This window comes from Salminus brasiliensis, chromosome 25, assembly GCF_030463535.1.
Source record: "Salminus brasiliensis chromosome 25, fSalBra1.hap2, whole genome shotgun sequence".
NCBI classification, from domain to species: Eukaryota; Metazoa; Chordata; class Actinopteri; order Characiformes; family Bryconidae; genus Salminus; species Salminus brasiliensis.
In genome coordinates, this window is record NC_132902.1 from 7,081,385 (window position 1) to 7,095,149 (window position 13,765).

Below are 13,765 nucleotides of genomic sequence, written 5' to 3' on the forward strand. Positions count from 1 at the left end.
TCCACTGCCAGGCACAACAAAAAGGGGGCTTCTTCAAAAAAAGGGGGCATCTTAATCTGTGAGGCTGTCTTTGGGGATAAAGGGTATTTTATAAGCTAGGTGACCGCTAGGGGGATGTCTATGGGCCAGGTGCATAGGAGTGTCCATATGGGAGCGAGGAATTATTAGTAATTCCTCGCTCCCATATGGACATTAACTTCCCTAGTAAGTGATAACTGATACAGAAGATTGTTTTGAACAAAAAAATGGGTGGGAGACAGGAGAAGAGTCCCACTTAAGCCGGTCGTCTTCATGACCGGCTTAAGTGGGACCCTTCTCCTGCCTCCCACCCATTTTTTTGTTACTAGGTTACTAGTTCCTCGCTCCCGTATGGACACTCTTAAGCACCTGGCCCATAGACATCCCCCTAGCGGTCCTCAGCTTATAAAATACCCTTTATCCCCAAAGACAGCCTCACAGATTAAGATACCCCCTTTTGTGTCTCTGCCAATGACCAACCTGTGTAAAACGCTTCATGTACCACCCCCAAACCGACATACTTGTATTCATATTCATATTCATACATATTGTATATCACTCGCTCATCTACATATGGAAGTTCCTTCGCTTCAAGGTGGGGCATCATTTGCACAATCTGCAACAGTCAAACAGACAATCGGACTTAATTGCAGCCCAGGAGTTTTGATGCACATTACACATACTCAATACTTTTTCCCCAATCCGCATACATATACACTCACCAGTATGCACACATGACTTACTAATAAGCACAATTAATAATGCTGTTTTATGTAGTTAATTAGACATACTGTGCAGTCAAGCCATCGCTTTCATCATATAATGAAAACATTTTCAGTGCTGTTTTTCAGCATGATTTCTGACCAAGCAGCAAGGCAAGTGTTGAAACTGACTCATAAGCTTGCATACTACAGGGTGGGCCATTTATATGGATACACCTAAATAAAATGGGAATGGTTGGTGATATTAACTTCCTGTTTGTGGCACATTAGTATATGGGAGGGGAAAACTTTTCAAGATGGGTGGTGACCATGGCGGCCATTTTGAAGTCTGCCATTTTGGATCCAACTTTAGTTTTTGCAATGGGAAGAAGGTCATGTGACACATCAAACTTGTTGAGAATTTCACAAGAAAAACATTGGTGTGCAGTTTTAACGTAACTTTATTCTTTCATGAGTTATTTACAAGCTTCTCTTTGTTTACAGCCATTGACATGTCGCAGAGGTTAACACATGAGGAGCGGATAGAAATTTGTTGATGTCTGGTGAACAAAGGTACCCCGGTCAATTCCAGCAGATTTCAATGCAAGACACCCTACGAGACCACCCATCTCCCATACAGTTAGCAAACTGCTTGCCAAGTTTCGTGAAACTGGTTCAGTGTTGGATTTGCCAAAATATGGACGCATGAAAACTGTCACTAATGAAGAAACATCAGTGGCTGTCCTAGCTTCATTCAGCATGAGCCCACAGTGTAGCACTCGCTGCATGTCACTGGAGAGTGGCATCAGTCGAGAATCCCTTCGGCGGATATTATATATATATTATATATATGTCCTGTGACATTTTACTTGGAGCAGCCTGGTAAGTGAAAACTGGAGCAAGTTTACCACACCTGCTTAAAAAATTAATTGAATCTGTCCCCCTACTCTCGGCCCTCTCCCCTCGTCTCTTGTGCTGTTCTGCGATGACCTTTCAGGGGCCCAACACCAGGAAATGCTCTAGTGTGTGAGTCAGTTCCGTGATGTGTTGTCCAACCCCCCCGGCTGAGGCAAATTCGTATGTACAAGGAACTACTGCATTAAATTTGGTCTGTTAAATATGCAATCTCTAGGACCTAAAGCATTAGTTCTAGCAAAGCACGCAAAACTCAGGTTATGAAGCTAAATGTTAAGTGTTTAATTTTAAAAGGGCAGATCCATCTTCAACTTTGAAAAAGCAGCACACTTTTCTGCTTATGGCAGTCTATCATCCTCCTAGACCATATACAGATTTCCCTAGAGAATTTGCTGATGATTAATCAGAAGTAGCTTTTCAACTGATAATGCATTAATTGTTGTAGATTTCAATATTCACTTTAAAAAGTAAATTTCAATTTCAAATTAGTACGCTTTGGGAGAGAAATGAAAGAAACTTAAGCACGTTTCTGAGCCATGATGGCCGACCCATTTACAAATTTAGCTATTCATGTAATGACAGCTTTTTGTAAGCATGCTGATTAGTTTATATGATATGTAAATCAGTTCTTAAAGCTGAAATATTCGCAGCCTACACACACATTCAAATGTGTGCTCCTTCAGCCTTGCTCAGACATAGCTCAGCTAATGGAAAAACTTGCAGTAAGGTTTGAATGCTCTATATGCTTTCTTCAGGTGCTCCTTTTTACTTTCAAGTTTTTAAGCAGTGTGTGGTGTCACTAAGCAAATATAATACAACCATTAAAACCAAAGGATTAAATCAAAGAAATGTCCTGCTACTAAATACAGGGTTGGTATTCAATTGACGTTTGTATGCACTCATCTCCTAAGCTAAGCTCCTGCAGTTCTGATTTACGATACTTCATATTGTAGGTGTGGGCTAATAACAGCAAAGCCCATTGTTGCATTTGGCTAGCAGCTAGCGAAGCTACGCGTGCAGTCCTATAATCAATCAGCAATGTGAATCGCCTCCCAAAGGTAGTGGTGGAACTTTCGAACAAGTGAAAATAATTCCTAATGCGAATCAAATGCGATTGGTTGTTCCACTCCTAATGGCATTTTGTGGGAAATGACTGCACCACACCATAAGGTAAAGCGTTACAAGAAAGCTGGATTTGCAACTTTGGGTCAAAGTGGGTCAGTACCTCTCACTGTAGCAGTGCTTCCTTGGCCTTTTCAAATGCATCATTGCTGTTTTGTCCATTTCTATTGCCAGCTGGTGTAGTAGTATCAAGACTGTAGCCAGGCCCTTAATGAATTTTCCATAGTAATTCAGAAGCCCCAAGAACAAGCGAAGCTGACTGACATTCTGTGGGGCAGGGGCACGTACAATGGCCTTTACTTTAAAAGATGCTTGGTGAAGGTCCATAGAATCAATGACCCAAGTATTCCACAGTTTGAAAAATTCACATTTGTCTTTGCAAACTCTTAGACCATAGCCCTTTAAGGTGCAGTAATGTTGCATCAAGATTGTTCAGGTGTTCCTCCTCTGACTTCCCAGTTATTAGAATATCATCCAAGTAGCACTGGACCCCTGACAGGCCACTCAGGATCTGGTCCATCGTTCTTTGGAACAGTGATGGTGCAGATGTGTATTAAAACGCTGGCCTCCGGCCAAGCCAGCAAAGAGGTCATCGGTGTGTGGCAGAGGATACTGCTCAATGGACAGCACTGGATTCAATGTGACCTTGAAATCACAGCAGATTCTAACCGCTCCATCTTTTTTTTTTAGAACAGGTATGATGGGAGTTGCCCACTCACTAACACAAACTGGCTCCAGAATGTCACTTTTTACCAAAGCCTCCAACATTGCCTGTAGTTTTGGCTTAATTGCAAGGTACCTAGGCTTACTGTCAGGATTGACATCCAGTTTCACCATGGTTCCTTTCATAGTACCCAACCCATCCTTGAACAGCTCTGTGTGCCTGTTTAAAATGGCAGAGAGATCAGTGATGCCTTTGGACACCATTTGAACTAAAGGCCATCCAAGCTGAATCTTTTCTAACCATTAGTGGCCTAGAAGTGCTGGGTAATGGCCCTTTACAATGTAAAGTGGCAGTTTTGCTGACTGACCATTTAACTGCATTTGTACATCAAAGACACCTTTAATATTAACATGCTCACCTGTGTATGTTTTAACAAAATGTTGCTGGGTTCTAATACCAGCCTGTCCCTGACAGTGTCGTTTAAGACATCACCAAAATTCACAATGCTCTGAAATCGTCACACTTTCTCCCTTCTCTTTCTCTCACACTTTCTCTCTCCTGATTCCTCTTGTGAAACCTGAATCTATCAGATATGACCAGTGGTTCTAGAAAGAATTCTAACAAGAGGACATTCACAATGTCTGCGTAGGCCCTTGGTCACTTGGATGGAACATCCAAAGTTTACAACTGCTGTTTTTCCACCCCATTTCCTGAGTACACTCACAGTATCACTGGTGCAAGTAGTCCAGGAAGAGCCTTTACCATCCATCCATGCTGACAAGGTCTAAGTTATCTTTAGCTTGTTCATCGCAGTTAAGCTGCCCTCTTAGCCAATATGCCAGTCCGAGAGTCCAAGTATTACTTTTTTCCACTCGTTAACACGTTATATCGGCAGTACTTCAGCTAATACTGGATATACAATAAATAATCAGAAAGAGACAAAGGTGTGTAGTTAGCCTGAACAGTCGCGTGTTTACTTTTACATTTACATTTTTTCAGGGTCATCACAACTCATGAGGGAGAATACAATATATCCCAACATTCAGTGAATTACCACAACTACGGTCAATCAGACAACCAGACAATCAAGGACAATGCTTACGAAATACATCACAGTAACCTTGTTTAGACTCTAAACCTAATCTAAACTCTAATTTCACCATTAAATGATCTGCTAATCCTAAAGGTTTACATTCTTTTACCACTCACAGATAAGTAATATTGGATCATTTTCTTCAATTAATTAAAAAGTCAAGCCTAATGTTTTTGTCTTATTTTTTAAATTTCTTTTTAAGTTTTATGTCAAATTTAATACAATATTCTAAAACTAAGGTTCATCAACCTCAATCCTCAAGACAGCTTAGTGTTTACAGAGACTGTCCAATACCTAGATTGGCTAATCAATCTTAGATGAAAATAAATTAGGTTACTGGGTTTTATTTTTATCAACTCTAATGCTATAGTGTTTTACATTCATGTTATTCAGCACTCATTTTATTTGAAAAACTTTTTTACATTTTTATTATTCTCTAAAAACAAGCTTTTACACCATATATTTGTATATATACTCACTTGGCAGGATGGTTTTGTAGCGATTTTTCCTCACCACACCTGGGATGTTGTATTCCTTTGGATCCACAAAGTTCATAGGTGTCTCCTATTTAGGGAAGAACAGAAACAGGATCAAAAATAATGGTACCTGCATTGTAATTGATCAATGACTTGTTTAAACCTGAAGTGGACATTTGTGTTTGTGCACAAATGATTAGGGATATCTAATACAATCATAAGTGATTTGCTTATACTGTAGTACATTCCAGGGATGGGGGAGGGACAAGATATCAAAGAAAACCTCATGCAGGTCCAAAACTACAGACTTGGATCCAGAGAAAAGGGAGAAAATAGAAGACAGGCAGAGAGGTGAGCTAAGAAGTAGCTTGACTTATTTATCAAATACTGGGGCTAGTGTAAACTTTGCTTGCCAGCAAAACAGACTGCAAAAAAATGTGAAGTTGGGGAATGGATGGAGCTATACAAAATGACCCAGATGTACACTATATGTCCAAATGTTTGTGGACATCCCTTCTAATGAATGCATTCAGCTGCTTCAAGTTAAACCCATTGCTGACACAGTCCAAACATTGCCAAAAGAATAGGAGTCTCTGAGCAGATAAACATGAACCTATTGGCACCATGCCTGATGCCAGGCATGGGCTAGAGGGGTATAAAGCATTGGGCTTTGGAGCAGTGGAACTGTGTTCTCTGGAACAATGGTGCTTCATCCTATGCTTCTGGGATAAATTAGGGAGATTAGGATGAGATGGGGTGGTGATCAACCAACATCCTGCCATTGCTAACACTGAAAGCAATCAAATCCTCACAGCAGGGCTGTAAAATCTAGGAGAATGCCTTCTCTGGATGGTTTTACATGATAAACTCTTTAATACCTTTGATTTCAGAGGAAACAATGAATGAGTACATGTTCCAATACTTTGTTAATATAGTGTATCTTATATTTAATTGTCAGTGGTTTAAATATTTTGCTATTCAACATAATGTGTTGTATTTGACTCATGATTCAGTTTTTTTTATATGTCAAGTGTTACTTTATAAATAGTGAGTAATTATTGATGTGATGATGATGACATTTGTTGACTTTAAATGCCAAACCTGTTAATATTCTATAATAATATTAATATTGTTCATACAGTGTGTGTGCATGCATATCTGTGTGTGTGTGTGTGTGTGTTTGCATAAATATGATTATGTCCTTGCAGGCAAACATGTGTTTGTGCTCCTTTGTGTACACGCTTAAACTGTTAACACACCAGTAGAACTATCAATGTGTATGTACAGTGGAGGAAATAAGTATTTTACCCCCCACTGACTTTAAAAGTTTTAATACAAAAAAATAAATGAAACGTCTCATAATTTTATGCCAGCTTTATTTTAACAGTGACAGAATATTGAAAGAAAAACTGAGAAAATTACATAAATAATAAGAAATAAAAATGAACTTGAAATTCATTGAAGGAAATAAGTATTTGACCCCCTAGTAAAACATAATTTAATACTTGGTGGCAAAATCCTTGTTGGCAAGCACAGCAGTCAGATGTTTTTTGTAGTTTTTTTTATAAGGTTTGCACACACTTCAGGAGTAATTTTGGCCCATTCCTCTCTGCAGATCATCTCCAAATCCTTAAGGTTTTTAGGCGTGCATTTGGAAACGCGAAGCTTCAGCTCTCTCTATAGATTTTCTATGGGATTGAGGTCAGGAGACTGGCTAGGCCATTCCATGACCTTGATATGCTTCTTATGGAGCCACTCCTTTGTTTCCCTGGCTGTATGTTTTGGGTCGTTGTCATGCTGGAAGACCCATCCATGACCCATTTTCAGTGCCCTGGCAGAGGCAAGGAGGTTGTCACCCAGGATTTTGCGATACATGGCCCCGTTCATCTTCCTGTCGATGCGGTGAAGTTGGCCTGTGCCCTTAAAAGAAAAACACCCCCAAAACATAATACTTCCACCACCATGGTGGACGGTGGGGATGGTGTTCTTAGGGTCATATTCTGTATTTTTCTTCCTCCAAACACGTCGAGTTGAGGCCAAAGAGCTCAATTTTGATCTCATCTGACAACAGCACCTTCTCCCAGTCTCTCTTGGAATCATTAATATGTTCATTGGCGAACTTGAGGCGGGCCTGGACATGAGCCTTCTTGAGCAGAGGTCGATTGACAGTAATGTTGTACTTCCACTTCCGAATAATTGCACCAACAGTTGTCACCTTCTCATTCAGCTTCTTACTTATGGCTTTGTAGCCCATTCCAGCCTTGTGTAGGTCAACAATTTTGTCCCTGACATCTTTAGACAGCTCTTTAGTCTTGCCCATGGTGGAGATGTTGGAGTGTCTCTTGGCAGGTAGCCTTTTCACAGGTGTCTCTCATGCAGGTAACGACTTAACTGAGATTAGGGTGTGTCAGTGGTTTGTGGGAGCCAACATTAGTCATGGTTTTTAGGGGATCAAATACTTAGTTCCCTCAATGAAATGCAAATGATTTTTTATTTAAATATTTCATTTTCTAGATCTCTCACTGTTAAAATGAAGCTACCATAAAAAAACATAGACTGTTTCATTATTTGTCAGAGTAGAAACTTTCAAAATCAGTGGGGGGTCAAATACTCATTTCCTCCACTGTATGTGTGTGTAGGAGGAAGAGAACTGAACAGTTTGTGTGTGTGATTGTGCTTGCATGCATGGTGTGTTAGATGTCAACATGGTAAAGTTGAGCAATGTGGCCTTTGTGTGCGTGTGCACACTCTTAAATTGAGACTATTGAGGCTACAAGCTCCAATTTGTACTACTGTTTATATTTGCACTAACCATACCCAGATTTTTAATCTGCTGCATATGTCACTTTACTTTTGATGTAATTTCAGGGACCTCTGTACATATACTTTATTCATACACTTTATAAGTACATTGCTACATATGCCAATTTACTTCTGATGTCAATGTCAGGGACCTCTATTTATTTATACAAAAACTTAAACTCTTACATTCCTACAAATGAGTAAATTACCATTTCTATGCATCATGTTATTTAATGTTTATTTAAATGTTTGATGTTTGTTTCTTGCACCATGGGTCTGAGAGTAATGCAATAAAGCTGACTTTGACACTTACTCTGCCCATATTCATTGTGTATGTGTATTCTAAACATGTGTGTGTATAGGGTCCTCCTAAGCTGCAGAAATGTTGGAGGAGGGGTTCTGTAGCTTACTTTGCTGGGACACTTAACATTGCTGATATTTACTATATAAATGAAAATGTGAGATTGTGTGCAGATTTTGAGAAATAGATGTACATAGAATACCACATGCATGTATTTTGAAATGCCTAAAGTACTTCAAATAAAAATACTACTACTAGTATCAAATAATACTACTTAATTTATGTATATGTTAGAACAGTAACACCTTTTCAGTGGTTGATTTACACCAAACACAACATACTATCTCAGTCACATGTTGTATATGTTGTATATAAGTTATTACCCAAAGAATTTTCGAGACTCCGCCCAGATGGATTGAGTGACATGTTTTGGATACCCTGTGTGACAACTATTCCCAGACACTGTACTTGTTGATATAAGACCAATATTGAGATTATGTAAATTGAAGGACTAGATCAAAATAAGTCATTTTCAAACAATGCACATTTCTGAAAAACAGTTCCACAATTTTGTATAATTTGAAGATACAGCATTTAACTTTTATGAACTGATAATGATTCAGTAAAATATGATTTGAACCATAATAGGGCTGTTTCTGTTATTCAAACCATGTTCTCTAACCTTTCTAGGAGATACTGTGGTCTATTGTATCACTACTTAAAGATACACACTTTGATACATTTTTCAAGAGAGAGTGAGCATCCTTCATGTACATAATTGACATACCAAAAATCTCAGAAATCAGAAATCTCCTCAATACCTCAAAGGAGTAATAGAGTGCAAAAGAGTAATAGCTGTACTTAGGGGAAAATATATCTAACTAGACACAAAAGATACATAAAGAACAAGAAATGCAACACATGATACAGCAAAAAACATTACATGAAACCTATGCAGAAAATCCAACAAAAGAAACTTAACAAAAAAAATTCTTACTTTCACTGCTTAGGCAATGATGAATACAATGATAAATATAAAAAATACCTTGCTAATCAACTTTTCAAAACATTTTCATAGCTACAATTCAGGGACCATCAGGAAATATCACTCAAGATCCTAAATCAATAAATTAGACTTGTAATGTACTATAACAATCTGTAATCTAATAACAAAGTTAAAACAGAAAGGGGTGAATGCCTTCTTAAATAATGTACCAACCACCCAATACTTTGCCATCCCAACAAAGGTGACAATGTCACTGACACTAATAAAGGAGGTGAATAATTCTACACTAAGCTTCGACATTTTGTGATGACAGCAAAGAAGCAAGTGGCGGAAGGAGCAGCACACTCATTGTGCAGGGAGGATGAAGATGAACAGGTGGTTCACATGCAGAAAGCAGAAACACTGCTACAAACTGTCCAGTGCAGCCAGTGGAAGAGCAAGAAGCAGAGAGGAGAAAGAATAGGGATCTGGGGCCATGAAGAAAGGGGGGGGATGCATACATGCAGATAAGTACATCTTTTTATTATTACTCAAAACTTCAGACCATAGAACAATGCTATAAATATAAATGAAATGTAATGGTCACCATTTGACAGGTTTGGTGGACCCACATTTTCCAACTGGGAAAACAGCGTTGTTTGTTCTGGGTCTGACAATCACTTCAAATGGTTTACAATGAGGTTTACAACGGCCACTGAAAAAAATATTATATGAGATGGTTAGAGAAGGTTGTAATATACCATTGTATGTTTGTAAACTGAAACTAGAAAGTGGAATTTTGGAAACCCACATGTCATAGTGTAGGAACCCTTGCCCACCAGTAGGTGACTGCACCACCAATGCACATTTAACACCAGAAGAAGAAAATGGGTGTGGCTACACAGGTGATAAAAAGACTGTCCCAACAAAGAATCTCCCTCTCTGAGTTTGCCCAGCCAGGTAAACACCCAACAGAGAGAAAGAAAGGAACCAAGGGAGCCCTCTCCATTGTCGTAACAAAGGACAGCCAGCTCCTGATGTGCCTAGCTCTGATCTTAAAAACCTTTAGAATTTCAGCTGGACGTCTGATCAGCATTTCCACACAGCTACTTTCTGCAAATCAAACTTGCAACGGGTGGTCACAACCTGAACAAGAGTAAATTTCTTTTACTTACAACTGTGAACTTTTTTTTTGGACCAGAAGCAGTACCTGGACGGCACGTCAAGAATCTTTATTCTTCAAGGAATGGTGAAAATTTCCTCAAATCAGCTGAAGATGACAACCACTTAACATCTGGGTGTAGTCTAGAGAAAGATTCCTTATCTTGAGGTTTAATGCATTTTAATGTATTATTGTTTTTTTTCTAAAAGACTGTGGTTACTACTCATTGCGCACACACGCAGTCTCTCTCTCTCTTTCTCTCTATCGTTAATAAATGCTTTGTTTATGTACACTAAGTTGTCTGTCTTGATAGCATTCAATACTGGTTGTTGCCAAAAACGGAAAAATAATTAACCTTTATTAAAGCCTCCTTCAGAACGCAAATCAATCACCATTGTCTCTAGTTAGAAATTAGTGGTTGGGATATTAATGATTTGAACATATATAAAATTTACACAAATACAAATTTATTGAAGAGACTGACTTTTTTTTAATTGTTGAGAATTCTGTGTCTGGGTATCCACCCCATTTTATGATGCTGTTGTAAAAACATGCTAATTTCCCCCACAATAGCAACATGACCGGTTTCTGCTTTGCAAGGATGATCTAATGGCAGTGAGGTTGCATCATTGCACTGCTTGTGTGAGGAGGGGACTGATGAACTATACAAGGAACTCTGCACGGGTCCCAGAGCTTGCCACGTGCTTATTGGCATAAAGGGATCAAAAACACCTTAACAGGCCAAGTTACATGTAAACATTGAACCCCTTCTTTGCTATCACCTTCAATATTCTTGCATCTATTGATGTTGGAGAGTTTCGAGAGTTTTGCTTGAATTTCTTTTCAGGATATTGGAATAACTCCTTGTTGGGACATGGTGGCCATCCACCAACCATCCACTACTCCATTCATCTGGACCATCCTGGGTTGCACGGCACTCATAAGTAAACTTCAGTAAGTCTTCAAGTATGTCTGGGCCCACTGTAACTGTGTTGGTTGGGGGGGGGGGGGGGGGTATCCTACACCTTGAGGGTTGCGGGACCCCAGAGGCACCCACAGCTTCAAATGCATGTTTGCTGCTTTCTAATGCCATTTTAGCAGCTGCTATCTTAATCTGATGAATTTGTCCTTGCTAACCTTCCTCATTATGCCTTCATCTTAATCAGCCATACCTTTTCCTACTTGGACCAAATGTGAGATTTACATATAGCAATTAACTTTGAGACAGGGTGCTACACCACATTTTCACTTCAAGTACATCTATTTCTAAAAATGGGCACACAATCTCACTTCATTCATTCATCCCAGCAAAGTCAAGTGACAAAACCCCTCCCCCAATATTTCTGCAGCTAAGTCCCTTGGTGAGGGGACACAAACACACACACACAAGCAGGAACAGATATTCACAAACAAGAGAAAGACCTCCACAGTGACACATGAACAAGTCCAGTAATCAAGAATAGTCAAAATGTTCACAAATACCCATAAATCAATACTTTCAATACCTACTATATACACAAATCAATACCTTAATACCTACTATATACGCATAAAGTATAAGGGTAGAGTATACATGTACATATGAAGTCTAGGTCAAAAGTGTTGGCACCCCAGAAAATAAAGTATTTCTCGCAGAAAATTATTGCAATTACACGTTTTGTTATACACATATTTATTTCCTTTGTGTGTATTGGAACACCACAAAAAACAGAGGAACAATGCCATTAATTAATTTATTTAATTTAACGCAAAACTCCAAAAATGGGCCGGATAAAATTATTGGCACCCTCAACTTAATATTTTGTTGCAAAAAATGACAGAAATCAATCACTTCCTATAACCATCAACAAGCTTCTTACACATAATTATAGCTAATAAGTTTACAGTATTGGCTTGAGGGGCTCCGCCCAAAGGGAAGTTGGCCATTTTGGAATGAGTAACCTATTTTTGAACTCCTCCCAGACAATCAGTTGTTTTTTTGGTATTTGGTAGGAATAAACGTCTGACATATGTGATGACAAATTGCAAAAAGATTGCTGACAACTGACCACAATTGAAATTCACTATAGAGGTATATCAGTGGCTCTGTAGTGTCACCTACTGTTTAAATGCAAATGTGACATCTTGGAATGTTGGAAGTCTTAGCCAATTTGACACAAATTAATGTTTGGTAAAGTTTAATAATTCTTTGGTCTCTTGCCTCATGTTTAGCCAGTGGACTCAATAGCGCCCCCTACAATTTCTAAATAAGTTAATAAAGAGCAAGGCCCTTTACTCTCTCTGTTCCCCGGGCGCTGGAGTTGGCTGCCCACCGCTCTGGGTGTGTGTGTGTACTCACTGCCCCTAACACATGTGTGTGTGTGAGTGTGTGTTCACTACCAGATGGGTTAAATGCGGAGGACACATTTCACTGTACAGTGTACCTTTAAAGGTAAAGGTAAAGGTGCACGTATTTGTCACTGTACAGTGTACACTGTACAGCGAAATGTGTCCTCCGCATTTAACCCATCTGTGGTAGTGAACACACACACTAATAACTGTGGTTGACATAATATTTGTCAAATGACAGACATATTTCCTTTTGAGTTGTATTAGCTCTGTCCCACAGGAAGCCAGCCATATTAGAATTTGTGCATTCTTTCACATATTTTTTATGAAAAAAAAAAAAGAGACATCCTTGAACTTTTTTGAAAATTAGACATAAACTTCAGACAGATGTCATGAAAAATCTTCAGTGAGGACATAATGATGGGCAGTTGATTAACCTGATACACAACACTAGGCAAAATGCAAAGTTTGTCATGGCCACGATACAGTTGCTCAGAAATCCATAAAAGTTGGTTCAAACATAAATTACATCATTACACACAGTAACTTTGGTACAAGTGACTCCACCCAACCGGAAGGCAGCTATTTTGGAAGTAGCATTTTTTAAACATATTTTTTGCAAATTCTTTAGAAATTCTCAGACTTCATTAGATTCTTTTGAGAGTTGGTAGGAATACCAAATTTCAAAAGAATCTAATGTAGATCAAGGGCAGAGTTGATTTACTTTAGACACCAAACCAAAACAGGAAGTGGATGTATCTTGAAAATGCTTAGTTTGCTCAGCCTTAAAATATGTATGGTTACTAATGGACCAGTTCTTATAACACAAATATGTTTATTATCTGTCTGTACAGAGTCCGGTACAGTACAGTACGGTCATGTAATTGGTACTGGTACAGTAATGTTACCGCAGGTTGAGGTCAGCTTTGTTTTTGGGTTTGCCAGATAGTAAATGTGATTTGCGCCGGGTGTAGTCAACAACAACACCCCGCCCTGTTTTTCACCATTTTATGGATTTCCTCATGTACACCTTGCCCAAGAATCACTGCTTTCTGCTATATTTGTTTCTTGCTTTTGCTGTGCAAAGTGTGTTACTTTTCTTTGTTTGATTTTTGTTTAGTGGTATTAGTGGTATTGTTAAACCGAAGGTAAACAGACAATGCAAACCCCCAACAATCTCCTGCCTCCTGTGGGGTTT

General features: G+C 38.9%; 1 protein-coding gene across 17 annotated transcripts in view; it reads right to left on the minus strand.

Annotated features, from left to right (window-relative positions):
- Positions 1–13,765, minus strand: part of ptpn5 (protein tyrosine phosphatase non-receptor type 5) — a 134,428-nt gene that overhangs the window by 48,693 nt on the left and 71,970 nt on the right. For all 17 annotated transcript variants that reach the window (XR_011978530.1, XR_011978533.1, XR_011978532.1 and 14 more), the window contains one exon: positions 4,993–5,077. Coding sequence is in view for 12 of the 17 variants with exons in the window: in XM_072671280.1 (XP_072527381.1) it covers positions 4,993–5,077 (85 nt within the window). In the remaining 5 variants the exon portion in view is untranslated. The remainder of the gene's footprint in view (positions 1–4,992; positions 5,078–13,765) is intronic.